The sequence below is a fragment of the Ipomoea nil genome, unplaced genomic scaffold (assembly GCF_001879475.1).
Source record: "Ipomoea nil cultivar Tokyo-kokei standard unplaced genomic scaffold, Asagao_1.1 scaffold0482, whole genome shotgun sequence".
Classification (NCBI taxonomy): domain Eukaryota; kingdom Viridiplantae; phylum Streptophyta; class Magnoliopsida; order Solanales; family Convolvulaceae; genus Ipomoea; species Ipomoea nil.
The window spans coordinates 4750913-4766818 of NW_017616910.1; the positions used below are offsets into that span (position 1 = coordinate 4750913).

Sequence of the window (15906 nt, forward strand, 5' to 3'; positions counted from 1 at the left end):
TTCCAAAAAAATATGGAGACTAAAAAAAAAATGAAGAAATGGGAGAAATGATGAATGTATGTTGAAAAAAAAATGTTGCTGAAATTTATGAGAAAGATAAGAAAGAATCAGCAATTAGTTTTGAGTTGAAGCCACTCCTAAATAAATGAAGCAAGGGGAAGTTCTTGTAATTTTGAGGAAGAATTCTATATTTCTGAGAATGATAATTGGGTTGAAATGTCAATAGGAAATGCTTTGAATGAAAAACTGGGGTGTTGAGCAAGGGTGTTAGATTAATTGTATTTATTTTGCTCCTCTAGTTTGAAGGTTTTATTTAAACTGCTTTCCTAAAATATTCTCTCCCTTAACCCTAGCCCCATTACAACCTTTGGAAAGTCATTATGATTTGTGTCATGCATGACTCTTGTAGTGGTGATTGAGAAGATATGCAAGCCTATGGTAGAGCAATTTTATAGGAATGAACATGAGTGAAATCTATACCCATCAAACACTTGAGTGATGAGTGATATTCCTGTGAGGGCTTACTTATTTAGTTCTCTCCATTTTCGAACAGGGGTGCTAACTTATTAATTGCAGGGTGCTTCAGATTGTTGTTCATGATGTGTTATGAGTTTTGGGAATTTCTTTTCAATTTATTTCGCAAATAATATTTTTGCTTGAGGACAAGCAAATGTTCTAGTGTGAGGGAATTTGATAGACATATTTTACACTCTTATTTTATATACATCTTTACAATAATTTTGTATTAGTTATTTACTATTATATAATAAATATTTATTTTTATGTTAATAATCAATTAGTAAATAAATGTTTTATTAAATGCCTAGTTAACAATTTAATTATTATTTTTAGTATTATTATGTGGGTCCAATATATTCTTCAAACAAAACAAATAAATTATGTTGCTTCCTTCTTTCTTTCGTACAGAGTAGTGGCGCAGCATCAAACAAGATTTCATCAAAAAATTCAGCGCAAACTTAGGCGTGCAAAGCAGCTGGCGGATGATTTCATGGCTTGACGCAAAAATAGGGATTAAATGGTAGAAAATAGATTAATCCTATTTTGAGAATACTATAAATAGATGATAGAGTAGTATTGAAAAAACGTTCAATTCTTCCCCTCTCGAATATTCTTTAAGGTTGTTATCAATGTCCATTCGTGGCTAATTTCTTCTAGTTTGGTTTAGTAAATTGAAGCCGCGGATTCAGTACGCTGTAAGGTTATTTATTTATTTTTATTATATATATTTTTATGCATTTGAGTATTAAATATTCTTCTAAGTTATTTGAATAATTGTGTCATTTAATTGCTAGGGAGGCCTACTAGTTATTTATTTGATATAATTATTTGCTATATTAGTTAATGTTGTGCTACAAATTATTCTAATATTAAGTAGCGACTGAGGTTAATTATTGACGGCTTAGTGATAATTGGTCTCGGGTAGAATATTTTCCCAAATTAAATGCAACCGCTTGTGCTTGTGTTATTTAGTTTGTCGGTTTTCCTAGTTCCTATTGCTGCTATTAAATTAAATCTATAGCGCTTGTCTTAGATTATTTAGTAGTTAGGGGTAATTAAACCGCTTGTGCTTTATTTACCTACAACTAAGGGAAAACAGAAATGAAATAATTTCACGACAAATATTCAGCTGCATATTAATTACTTTATTAATCAATGATCAGTGTTAAATTCCGGTGGTGGATCTTTACTAACCAAGGTTTCTTATTATAAGTGTTTTTGAAATATTATTTTATTGCTTTATTCGTTCATTTAAATTACTTATTTATTTAAATTCTCTTTTATTTTATCTTTATTCTCGATATATTCCAAACCCCCCTACCTTTAATTTGAGCACAAAAGTTAAACTAGTTACTCCTCGTGGGATCGATCCTTACTCCCGCTACTACGTTTGTAAGGTTTTAATTTGGGAGCCTACGACAGCTCACCAAATTTTGGCGCCGTTGCCGGAGAGATTTTCTAGCTTATTTTGTGTTTGTTTATTTATTTATTGGGTTTGTTTGTTTGTTTTTCTCCTTAATTTGTCCCAAAAAAAATCATCAAAAATATAATTTTCTTTTCTTTCATTAGTTTTACATAATTGCTGCAATATATTTTCTTTTTTTTTTTTTTTGTTTATGCCTATAACTCGATCTGGTAATCAAAAAATCTTGTCGTACGATCAAGAAGTTGAAAGAACTGTACGTAGGGGGAGGAAACAAGCATTGAGGAAATTTTAGTTTAGCGATCTGGCTACCGATTCTACCAATTCTGATTTTGAAGAAGAACCCATGGCTCAAAATCGGACTTTAAAAGAGCTTGGAGCTCCAACTTTAGATCAGCAACCTTTATGCATCACTTTTCCTGCTCTGGATGCCAATGTGCAATTCGAATTAAAATCTGGATTAATTCATCTTTTGCCTTCTTTCCATGGACTTGCAGGTGAAGATCCTCACAAACACTTAAAGGAATTCCATGTGGTGTGTTCAAGTATGAAACCCACAGGGGTTACCCGACATGGCCCGCCAGGTGTCGAACCATCGCCCACCCATCTTCGCCGAAGAAGAAGATCCTGCGACACTCGAAGAATGGATCCGAACGTTCGACAAGATCTTTCAGGTGGTAGGGTGCCCAGAGGAACGCCGCGTCGAATTAGCCTCATTTTACTTTGGGTATGAGGCCGACCTATGGTGGGTCCACGAAGGTCCTACCCATAGACAGGATGCAAACTTCAACTGGGAAACCTTAAAGACTAAGCTACGAGAACGCTTCTAACCCGCTCACTTGAGGGCAGCCATGTACGAAGAGTTCCTTCACCTAAAACAATGAATCACCACGATGATGGATTACCACAAGAGATTCCTTAAACTAGCTCGTATCGCACGCGAGCTGGTACACACAAAAGCAACTAAAGTTGAGAGATTCGTGGCTGGGCTCAACTTTGAGGCAAGAAAAGCCCTAACCGTAAACAGGCCAAGGATTCTCAACGAGGCCTATGCCATCGCCACCGATCTCTATCGGATACAATTGTGACAACGTGGGGCTTAGGAACGAGTAAGGGGAAGGAATGGCGGAGGTGGGGGCCCCAGCTTCAAGAAAGCGAAAAGTAATTCCCACGTGAGGACGACTAGTCAACAGAGCCAAGGGCCGCCGAAAAAGATCATCGAAGCAAGCGGAGGACAATTCCTTTGTCGGAAATGCGGCAAGGATCATCGAGGTAAGGATTGCCAAGGATATGTCTTGTGGTGCTTCAATTGTGGGGAAAGCGGCCACAAAGCCTTCTAGTGCCAACGACCCGCAAGCACAAGGCCATCGTTTGGAGGACAACCAAGCAATCTGAATAACCAAGGGAACAACGGAGCGCCCGGAAAAGTGTTTGTCATGAGTCGCATCCAAGCTAACATCGAAGCCGAGGCTGAAACTGGGATTGGAAATGAAAACATGCCCTTGGGGGACGAAGACCCCGCAAACTAATCGGGGGAAAACTCGGAAGAAGAATTCTGCTTAGGATAGGACAAACGGGGCTCTTGTACGCCACCCCTCCTTTTATCCTTATTTTTATTTAGTTCGACTACTTGGAACCCTCGCGTTTTAAATAAAATTAGATATTTAATTCGATCAATTTAATTCTTTTAGTCCACCCCGACTAACGAGGATACTTCATGCCCCCCTTAGAATTTACAAAGAAACCCCAGAACCAATACGTTGATAAAACTACGGGTGCAATTGGAGGGCCTAAAATTGGAATTTTTCCCACCTTGAGACAACAAAGGGGTGGAAAATCTCAAGGACATAAAAGAAGGGCACCAAAAAATTCTAATGTAACTAGTAGGATTCAAACCTTAAACTTTCCTTCCCTAAACCAAGATTATAACCATTAAACCACAAGTATTTCTTAAAACTTAAAGGGGAACAAAACTTTCTTAAACCCCATTCAAATCCCTAAAAATCCCAAATCCCCAAATCAAAAACCCTTCCCCTTCTTCCTCCCACCCTCTCTCTCTCTCTCTCTCTCTCTCTCTCTCTCTCTCTCTCTCTCTCTCTCTCTCGGCTGAACACCCTACCCCCGCCACACCACGAACCACCGCCACCCACCCGATAAAACTACCGCTTAAACCCCCGTCGCCCGCCCAGCAGCCTGCCGCCAACCACCGCCGACGAGCCCGCAACCCAGGCCACCACCGACCGCCCTTGCTCACCACTCGCCGCTGCCGACTCCAACGCGCGCCGCCCCAACCGCAGCCACCTCGCCCCCACCGACGACCCTGCCATAAACCTGTTGCCATGCAAAGCTCCGCCGTCCAACCGCGACCTGTCCCGCAAACGCCGGAAAATCAACTCCCCCTACTCGATTAAAAGAAAACCTCACGATGCCGAGGGGAGACCCATCAATGCCCGAATCCCGAAGTGGAACAATGCCGATTACACGGTATTGAATTAGGAGGTAAAGCACTCGAACCCGATCAATTCTCTCAAGAATTGGTTGATATACTTGAGTTTCAAGGTCGGTTGGGAACGTTCTTAGAAATAAATAACGATACATACCCCGAATTGGTGAAGGAGTTCTATCACCACTTGTTAGCTACCAAGCATGGGGACAAATTGGAGATCACCTCCAAAGTCCGGGGTAAGGAGATAATACTGATTGAGACCCGCATGTCCAAACTCCTCAAACTAACCACCACGGGCGTATCGGAATATGACAGGAAGACTTGGATTGTTACCCGAAACCTGGGGTACAAAGATTATCTGAGTTATTTGTTTGGAAGGGAAAACGATTTCACTTCGGCCACGAGGCCGATTAGGAATTTGTTGACCGCCGAACAGAAACTCCTGGGTATGATTGTGACAAACAGCCTGTTGCCTAACAACAATAAAAGCAAGGATGTGGGGAGCCTTGAGTGCACCTTTGCTTATTTCCTTAAGCACAAGGTCAAGTTCAACTTACATGCCCTTATGCTAAAACACATGGAGTTTTGCAAGTCCAGCAATCGGCTCAGCCTACCCTACGGAATGATCCTAAGTTGGATCATGGAAAAGAAAGGGGTGGACATAAGCCAGACCGAAGCCAAGCCAATAGGTGGGATGATCTTCAACACCCCAAACCTCTGCCGCAACGACATTTACCATGTCGGAGAGGGACAATACATCACCCTCGAGGAGGTATACTCGAAGGCCCTGGCCGAGCAGAGATTGCTAGTAAAGCGCCTGGGCATCTCCAACAAGAAGATGAAGCAAGCCGCCCAGGAAGACGAAGGACAAGAGGAACAAGATGAGGAAGAAAACGAGCCGAACCACCCGGATCTCGCAAGGGGTGAGACGATCGCAGGGGACTAAGACGAGAAATCCACTAATGAACGCATCCTCGCGCAACTCGTTAGGCAAAACCGGATCATGGAAGAAGGATTCTCATCATTGATTCTCACGACGAGCTTGCTGGACCGCAGAGTGGCGGCAATTGAGACCATGTTAGGCACGCGCGGAGCTTCAAGCTCGGGAGCGGGGAACCAAGGTAAACCCTAAACCCAAACTTTATTTACCTATCGGGGATCAAACTTTAATTTATGCTTGCTAAGATGCAACCGTGCATGATGATTCCCTAAGTTGCTAGTGAACACCCGGTGTTACGACCTTCAAACCGGGATTAATTATGGAATTAATCCCGTAGATAAATAATTAAAAGGGACTTAAATTGGTTAGGACCCCCTTAATTAATTAATGTGGTCCTCGATGGACCGTGGACCCTTATCCATATTAAAGACTATAAGCCCGATAAAAATAAGGAAAATAGACCCTCTGCTACCCCGATTCTGATTAGGATTCATGACACCTTATAAATACGGGATTAGAAAGCAATTAGAACCCTCTCACCTCTCATAACACCGAATACACGAACCGCCCAGGAGACCTAGCGAAAGGAATTCCCCGCCACCAAGCCTAGGGAAATCAACCGGGAGGAAATCTTGGGAAAGAACCTTAATAGCCAAGGAAAAATTAATTAAGGCTAAGAGGTAACCCATGTCTTACAAAACCTATTTTTCTTGTTATATCTTGATTATTGGCTCCTTTGATAATCGTATGTGTGATTCCGTGATTGAGTCTTGATACAGCTTTGTCTAGGGTTTATGATATGTTTATTTGATAATCTTGATGCTTTTGATGTTGTGATGAATTATATACGTGATCTTGCGTTTGAGCATGTCTAGAGCTTGTCGTTAGGGTTTATTTGATGGGATCTTGATGTTCTTGTGATTCTTGTTGTTCTTGTATGTTTAGGAATTGATTCTTGGATCTTGATATGTTAGGAGCATGAATTTAGGATTTGTTTGTGTTGGCTTCTTGGCTTAATTCTTGTGGTTCAAGTCTATATTGTGGTCGTTATGTATTGGGATGTATTCGGACTCAGTTTTGGGTTTAACGGATGAATTCCTGGGTGGGAAAAGTGCCGAGATACCATCGTACTAGAGGGGGGTCGGTGGGGGGACGGACCCCTACCCGACCACCCGCCAGGTACACACCACGTTACCAGCGGCCGGCCGGCGGGTGGACGACCACCCGCCGTGCACCCGGTGGTACAAGGTGCCTCCCACCGGCAGGTGGTTGACACCCGCTGGTACGGGCGGGGTGGTGCGTTGTTTGGTCTCGTTTTGTGTTTCCCTGTGCCCCGTTGTGCCCAGTTTGATGTTTATGAGTCTAGTTTGATATTTTGGATACCATTTTAGGAGTTATGAGTCGTGATTATTGCATGTGGGTTAAGTTAGTATTCCGTTGACCTAGGATGAGACTTGTATGATCTCGTAGGTGTCTTGTGGTTGTCTCGTTGACTTGGGAAGTAGAGTTTAGGCTGTATCCTGTGGGTTGCATGTTATGCTGATGTCACTTGTTGATGTGATTGTTGTGCCTTCCCTTTGACTATCCATTGCTATGTGTTGATGTGTATTGATTGTTGTTGTCATTGAGCGGTGGTCACTGCGTTGTTGTGCATGTTGACTAATTGATTATACCCGATGAGAAAGGGATGTGATTGGTGGAAACGAATTGTTGGAGTTTGGCACAACGAGTGCCTGGTCATTGTGCTAAAGGCACAGACCATTCGGTTATCGTGCTGAAGGAACGGACCAACCCTGATTAGTTTGCTAAGGGCATAGATCAAGTTATAAGCACTGCGGTGCCATGTAAGAGCTATATGCGCTTACTCCATGTTTGTGGTGCTAGAGGCACGGATCATGCGAATGGCACTGCATTGCTATCTGATCGGTGGCATGTTGGAGTTATGTTGGAGGGTAGCAATGAAGTGCTCTGGATGGATAAGGGGGTGGAGTTATAAGGGTGGCCTGGAAGTACATATTGGAACTGATATAAGGATGGAGAGGAGTAAAGGTTGGAACTTGGTATAAAGCTGGATTGTGATGCTATTGTTGTTATTGCCTTTGCTTGTCGTGTGACTTGTTGTTGTTATTGTTTGTTATTGCTGAGCTTTGTGGTTATCCTATCTTGTGAGTTAGGATGCATGCTAGTGTCTTTATGCTGATTTGTAATGCTAGAACTGTTGTTATGCCTTGAGTCTTGATCTTGGTTTTGAAGCTAGGGGTCGCTTAGGATTATATATGTATTCCAGTCTCAAAATGGTTTTCTTATATCTACCCATATTGTACTTAACGTGTGGGAGTGAGTCACCAGCATTATTCGCTGACGGTTGTTACATCGCATGTTTTTCAGGTGCAAATCTGTAGCTTCTGAGCGTGCTAGATGGATACGAGGATCTAGCTTAGATAGTTAGCAATTGTTGGTTGGCCTGCGTGCCTTGATTTGTACTCGTTTATGAACTTCTGGATTTATGCTTTGGTTAGTTGATTAGCCTGTGCTCCTAGGTTCTCAAACCTAGACGTAGCATAGCACCCCGACACTTGTGTTGTTAGTTTTGCTTTGTTTGGATGGATAATGATAGATTCGCCTTGATTTCGTAGGTTTTAAATGTTTTAAAAATTAGAGGTGTTACACTTAGGGCACGCAAAGAGGTCTGACAGTTTCTAAGTTCGCCTGTATGGTGAGTGTCTTCCCGTCGGTCCACACTCTACATTTACAATAATTTCACCAATAATTTTATTTTTTAATTTCATATTTAGTGAGATTTCAAATAATATATATATTTTTAATTTTATAACTATCAAGATTTTAATGGTATTTTAAATTTATTTTGTTACTTATTTAATCGATTTTAATAAATCTAATAGGCTTATAACTTGTAATATAATATATCTTTTTTCAAAAACCAATTTCTTTTTTACACCATCGAAATAATTTTCAATGTATTTAAAGAATTAATTAAATTTTAAGTCCTAAATTTATAGGTGACAATTCACTTTTAATATTTTTTTTTTTTCAGAACATTTTCCTTTAGTCCTTTAGTTAACCAACACACGTTTACACAAATTGTCAACTCTCATTGTGCAACCGGACTAATCTCTTAACCCAAAACATATTAATATTTCGTTACTTTGGTTTGGATTGGATATGCTGACAAAATATTGCTTTCAGAACGATAGTCTATTGAGTCTATCTTTTTGGCCATTTAAGAAGGTAGGGGAGGATGGACCACGAGTCAAGACAAAAAATGAAATGAAATTCATACAGATCATAACTTTTGCAAAAATTACGTAAATCTAGATTTTCATAGCTTTTGTATAGTTTTGTTATTTTGACCTTAAAACTGTCTAAACACCATCTTAACATATAATTGAAAAGATAATATGGATACTTTAATTCAAAGGGGGAGTTGCCATTTTCCCAAGTTTTGTTGAGCACAAAGCTTTCCAAAATACCATGCATTTTCTATAAATGTGGTTAGATTTCCATAATCATAGTTGAGATTGCCCCTAGGTCTTGGGCACCTAACTCGGTCAAGTCGGCCTTGTTAACACAAACACACACACACCGCAAATTATGTCCTGGAAACGTGTTCACCATGAATGGTGAACATGGGTCCAAACGGCGCCGTTTTTACGCTAAAAAAAAAAAAAAAAAAAAATCGTGGATGTGGTGTTAACGGCGCGCGTTTGGTCAGATTATGAATTTTCTGTTATGAGATTATGAATGTACTGTAAATTCATAATCTCATAACAGAAAATTCATAATCGCATAAAAGAAAAACATTTATTAAATTATGAATTTTCTGTTATGAGATTATGAATTTACTGTAAATTCATAATCTCAAAACAGAAAATTCATAATCTCAAAACAGAAAATTCATAATCTCATAACAGAAAATTCATAATTTCATAACAGAAAATTCATAATTTATGAATGTCGAAGAAGCTTGCGCTACAGAGGTGCAGTCATGGTTTCAGACGGGAATGTGTAGGCACGGGTCCAAAGTGAATGTGTAGGCATGGATTCATAATTTATGAATGTCCGAAATCATTGCTCACCTCAAATTAAAGTGAAACCGCGAAATGTGGAAATGAAGAAGAAAAGTCACGCGATTAATTAAGAAAAAAAAAATAACGGTGCACTAACACCGTTGGGACCGTGTTCACCATGGATGGTGAACACGGTTCTATGACATAACGATTGCACACACACAGTGCACCGCTTAAGCGCTAGGTGTTAGTACCGCCTACTGCAATCATGATTTTGAATTAAATTAAATTTATTAAGAATTTTGTGGGTTGGCCCGAGCCCACCATGACTTGCATGTGGACCTTAGGGCTGGCAAGGAGGTCTAACAGTTTCTAAGTCCGCATGCATGGTGAGTCTCGTTAGCTCGTCTCGCCGGTCCAGTTTTCTTACAATAATTCCAAAAATAATTTGTTTTTTAATTTCATTTTTTTAAAAGGAAACAAACTTCATTAAAATTAAGACATTAATAGGGCGTTTGGTTGGAGGGATTTTAAATTCCCTTCCCACTTAATTCCCACATAATTCCAAAGACCATTAAATTCCGTAGTTTGGTTGGAGGGAATTGCAATTCCCCCATTTTCATGGAATTAAAATCCCAGGTCCCCCCTGGTATTTTAATTCCTGGGAAAAAAAGATAGTGATGAGTCAAAATTACCCCTTCCTTTTTTAACCTAAAATTAATGTCTAACAACAATAATGGACATTTTTGACTTTATACTACTTATTCCCTTTCAATTCCCATGTATACCAAACATTGGAATTGAAATTCCCAGTAATTTTATTCCTGTCAACCAAACACTGGAATTTAAATTCCCACTTTATTCCCAGTAATTCAACTCCCATGGAATTACAATTCCTTTCCCACATAATTCCCTCCCTCCAACCAAACGCCCTGTAAATGTTCAATACATGACGGATTGAAGAAAAATAATTAGAGTGACTAGATTGAGAACTTGCAGCCTTAGCTAATGCATGAGCGAGCTTGTTCACTGATCGAGAAACATAGTACTTGATAGACACTGCTTCAAAGTGTCGTTTTAGAGACCGACAATGACTTAACACACAACTCGCATAAGAATAATCAGATAACTCATGGTTAAAGAATCTGCATACCATCTGACAATTTGAATGAATTACCACACTTCACCAGCCTTGTTCAAGATTTTTAATTTCATATTTAGTCATAATATCTCAAATAATATTTTTTTATAACTATCAAGATTTTAATGGCATTTTTAATTTAATTTATTTTGTTACTAATTTCTTCGATTTTTTTATAAAATCTAATAGATTTATACTCCGTAACTTGTAATAAGTGTTTTTTTTTTCATAACTAATTTCTTTCTTGACTTCATTGAAATAATTTTCAAAGTATCTAAATAATTTAATGAAGATTTAGAAGTTAAGTCTCATGTATGAATTGATCATTGGGGCAAAATCGATTTTTGATAAAAGATTACTTTTACACATTTATCCTTGACAAGATGATAATTATCTTGTATGGTAGTTTTTGAATTTTGCAAATATATATATAAGATGGGATTGATAACAATGAGTAAATTTATAAATATGTTATTATAATAAACATGTTGTTCAAATACAATGATTTAATTGCTTGAAAATTCAGCAAATGTGATAAGTTGGGTCTCAAAATAGTGAAATATAACTATTGACATAATAATGAAGTGAGGAAATTTCAATTTTGGTCCTACGACTATAGGGGTTTTGTTAATTTCAGTTCTTGACTTTCAAAAGTGTCAATTTAGTACCTTGACCATGCAATTTTTATCAATATTGGTCACTCCGGTCAAATTGCCGGTCAAATTTCACCAAAAAATTTTAGCAGTTAAAATAATGAGGATATTTTAGTCATTTCACATCTCTTTCCTTCTTCTCCGACGAATTCATCTTTTCTTGTAAATTCGTCACAGCAGCACACCTTCCAAAGCATACCTAAACTCATTCGTCCAAGCCGATTTATTAAGGTTCAAATGACCAAAATTCAGACTGAAAACATCTTGCAATTTGTGTAAGGGGAGCTTGAGATATCTGCGGACCTAGAAATCTCTGAACTGCACTTCTCTTTGTACTCATCCAGCACCTCCTGCAAAAATTCAGTTGAAAACATCACAGCAGCACACCTCCCAAGGCATACAAAACACATTTTCACCCCTGCAAAAATAGGTTTCATGGCACGATCGAAATCGACATTGGATTTCAGCATGCCTCCCAAGGTTTCACCGCAGCAGCATCATCGTATTCTCGTAAATCAAAATTGAATTAAGGTTAATTAAGGTTTCTTGAAACTTTTTAAGAAATAGTACATGTACATGTAAATGTCTTTGTCGGAGAGTTTTTTACGGCATAAATAGCAGGAGCTGAGGAAATCAAAATTCGGGCACGCAGGAATATTGCCAAGCCTCGTCAGAGAAATCATGAAAACGCTCGGGCAGTTGCTTCTGGAGCTTGGGACTTCATCATAGACTGGTGTATGGTTTTTTGTCAGAGCGGGAAACATGGTGGAAAAGATAGATTGGCCGGAGAAAAAGCAAAGATATGTGCAATGACTAAAATATCTTTATTATTTTAACTATTAAAAAATTTTAACGGAGTAACCAAAATTGATAAAAATTACATATTTAAAGGTAACACTTTTGAGGATTTCACATTGAATGAGCAATGCAGCTTATGTGGCGCAGAGAAGGAGACTGTAGAACACACCATCAGACGCTGCCCAGCAGCTGAGATAGTCTGGAAACAAATGATGATTGATGGGAAACCAGGTACGTCTCAACCTTTGGATTTTAATATCTGGTTAAAAAATAACGTGACAGGAAATAAAGGTGGCCAAAGAGGGACGCAAAGATGTGCCAAATTCGCCATAACGGCATGGTGGATTTGGAAATGGCGTAACGATAGAGTCTTTAATGGAGTGGAGAAGGACATCAATGAAAAGATTGTTTGGCTCCACCGACAATTTAAAGAGATTGAGGATGCGTTCAACAAGAACTCCGGACCAGCTGACAATCAGAGAAGAGAAACGAGAAGAAGCCAGCCATGGAGACCTCCGAGGGAAGGCTGGATCAAAGTCAATACGGATGGCGGAACCAGACAACAGGGACGTGCTGCATGCGGTGGAGTGTTCAGGGATGAAGAAGGGAAATTCTTAGGAGCTTTTGCGAAGAAAATTGGAACCTGCAATGCCTTAGAAGCGGAAATCTGGGGCATTCTTACCAGCATTGAGAAAGCTTGGGAGCTGGGCTACCGGAAAGTTATTTTCGAAGCTGACTGCACTAGAGCAATCTCATTGATTAACAGTACAGAGAGCTACGATGGAACGGCAGGTAACTTGGTAGAGTTGTTCGTGATGCAAGAACGAGAAATTGGGAGACAACTTTCACTCAAGCTCTTAGGGAACAAAATAACACAGCGGACACTATGACATATCAAGCGTTCTATCAAGACGTTGACTTCAGATGATTTGAAAGGCCACCCAGAACCATTCAGAGATTCCTCTGGGAAGACGAGCTTGGCCTTCTTGACGAGAGAAATATTGTGAGGGTTGCCTAACGACCCACGGGTGTTCCCCCCTCTTTCCCAAAAAAAAAAAAAAAAAAAGGTAACACTTTTGAAAGTCAATGATTGAAATTAACAAGACTCCTATAGTCATAATATCAAAATTGAAATTTCCTCTAATAAAGTCGAGTCAGAGTAATAAAAATTCAAATTTTGAATAGATTTAAACAAATCTCAAATTCAACCAAATTTTGATTTACTGAAAAATTAATCGTGCAATTCAAAAGTGGGCTATATCTAAAATTCGCATTGTAAGTCTAACTTAAAGTGTCCATACAAAAAAGGCCAGAACAATTTCCACGCCGAACTTAGAATCTCATTGTTACTAAGCCAACTTTCAAACTTTGATATTTTGAATTCCAACTCAACTCAACACACACAATCAAACTCTAATTTTGTATTATTATACTTGTAATATAAACATTTTATAACCAAATAATCATAAGAAAACTCATTATTATATTTCAATGATGGCAATTTAGAATATAGATAAATTATCTAAATTGGTAACATTTATATTTACATTATACTTGAAATATGAAAAATCAGTCGAGGGCAGGTTTCCAGCAAGAGAGAGCATAAACCACACGCCCTTTCCACCCCTGCAACAACCACTTCCCGTCGCCGTCCACCGAGAAATCCTTATGGTAATCCGATCTCGCCTTATCCTTCACGATCTTCACGAGTTCTTGATCTAGCGCCACCTGCCGGAATCCGGCCCTCTTGTTTCTCCCCTGCCACTGCTTGTACGTCTCCGGCCGCTCCACCCTCGCAGTCCCCTCGCAAGCTATCACGTTCAGCGCGTTTCTCCCCAGCACCGTCTCCTCGAACAGCCTCCGGTCCTCGTCCTCCGCCGGCACGGTGGCCTCGAACATGTCGAACAAGGTGGAGAAGTGGAAGACGGCCTCCCGGAACCGCGTGGTGAAGAATGGGGAGTTGTACGCGCCGTTGCCGACGCCGTGGATGAAGATGTCGGGGCGGATTTGTTTGATTAAACCTAGGACGATGTCGCGCGGGCTGTCGGGGACCACCGTCTCGTCCGGCACGTTCTCCAGACGGAACAGGCAGTTCACGGCGAGAACTTCGTCCCTCTCGATCTCGAGATCTTCGAGTTTTATGGTTTCCCATCTCTTAGCTATGGCTTTGAACTCAAACGGGACGTTAAATTGCTCGCAGTATTTCTTTAACCTAGCTCCGGTGGCCTCCACTCTCTCTGCCGGCTTGAACCCCGGCTGGGGGAGATCGATTCCGGTGATCCGGAGCTTGGGGGGTCCGCCGGGGCGGTTGGAGAGGCCTTGAATCATACACGGCCATTGGAAACCGTAGAGAACTCCGAAATCAATCACGTGCAGGGCGTGTTTTCCGGCCGCCATTTTCATGATGTAATGATTGGCGTAAATATTTGAGATTTTCTTGAACGGGCTGGCTTTAATGTACATATGGTAAGCTTTGAGGATGTTCGCCGCCGAGATGTTGCCGGAGAATTGGAGGGTGAAGATCGCCGTGCCGGCGCCGTTGAGCCGCGCCTCGAGCGCGTTGGCGAGGTAAAACGCCAGCCTCTCCATTCCGTTGCCGCGCGGAGAAGAGTGGTGTCTGATCTTCGCCAGAAGCTCCGTCACCGCCCGGCCGTCGTAGTTCGCCATAGCCTGCGCGCATTGAGTTAATAGGCCTCTCAGGTCCACCACTTCCTTCTGCGGTTCTCGTTTCTTGCGGCGGCGGCGAGGAGGAGGAGCCGCCGCGCCCTCGGGTTTCTTCCTGGGTTCTTGCGAGTTGCAGAGGAGAACTTCGTTGAGCTTCTCTAATGGCGGCTCTGTTTCGTCGTCGTTGTAAGTTGCCAACTGCTTATTCCTCTGCTTCTCTGCAGATTCATCTTCCATGTTCGAGTAGTGATTTCTCTTCCCCTTTGGCGGTGAACGATCTGTAGGAGAATAAATGGATAAAATCAATTAAAATTAAAATAACTAATTTTTCAAACAAAATCATTTCTCTCTATCTCTCTCTCTTACCTTCCATGGCGTTATTGTCAGGTAGAACGAGATTAGTAGCCGGAAAATCTCCATCGCTTCCGGGCGAAACCGACCCAGATTGGGTCTCAGGTGGACTCAACAGAGAATCTGAAGAGCCGCCATAGTCGTTGGGATCAGAAGAAGCGTTAGAGCTGGTCAGATCGCCATGGCCATGGCCATGGAGGACATCGGAGAAGTATTTCTCGGTGGCCTGGAGAGCAATGCAATCATGGAGCATACACGGCCGGTTCTCCAAGTCCTCCTCCTCCATTAGCATCTGGTTTATGTACTTCAACACCGCGTCGGAGTAATCCCCATAGTCTTCTTCTTCTTCTCCGGTGGCCGGAAAATCCTGAAAACTGTCAAGATCCCGTCTTTTTTGCCCATTTAACTTCGGGTTTGCTGCAGGCTCTGAATGGCGATTCAACATGAAACCATTCGTGTTGGCATAGAATTCTTGGAGTAGAGCCTCCATGTTAAGATCGATCAAGAACTGGGGATTGAGAAGAAAGAGGTGGAGATTTAATTTGTTGGATTGAAGATAAGGCCGGTTTGGGTGTTTAATGAATAATAAATAAAGCGAGGGATTGAAGGAGGAATGGACCCTGATATAGTGAAATGTATTAATTAAACATTTATTGATAAAAAAGGCAAGTTCCTGGAAACATGATTGCTACGACCAGATTCAGTGCACTGTCAAAGTTGCTCTCCCGAGGTATAGTCACTGAGCTCGTGATTTACCAGTAAAAAATTCAGTGTAATCTAGTGAAGTTAGTCGAACCAAAACAAAAAATTAACTATCCAATTTGATCAACTTAGTTGAATTGGGGTAAAAATATTTCACTAACAACGCAACAAGTCTCTTTTTATCCAATTTTTTTTTTGGTTTAGGGCAACTACAAAGTACAAAACGAGTGTTGTGTGGTAC

At 40.6% G+C, this 15906-nt stretch overlaps 1 protein-coding gene across 1 annotated transcript; it reads right to left on the reverse strand.

Annotated features, from left to right (window-relative positions):
- Nucleotides 1–13411: 13411 nt before the first annotated feature.
- On the reverse strand, nucleotides 13412–15701 carry LOC109173755 (scarecrow-like protein 11). Its single transcript, XM_019323048.1, has 2 exons — nucleotides 14979–15701; nucleotides 13412–14890 (listed from the first exon to the last, which is right to left on the reverse strand). Exons 1-2 carry the CDS (start codon nucleotides 15451–15453, stop codon nucleotides 13518–13520), a joined length of 1848 nt encoding a protein of 615 aa, XP_019178593.1. The 5' UTR covers nucleotides 15454–15701; the 3' UTR covers nucleotides 13412–13517.
- Between the last annotated feature and the right edge of the window lie 205 nt (nucleotides 15702–15906).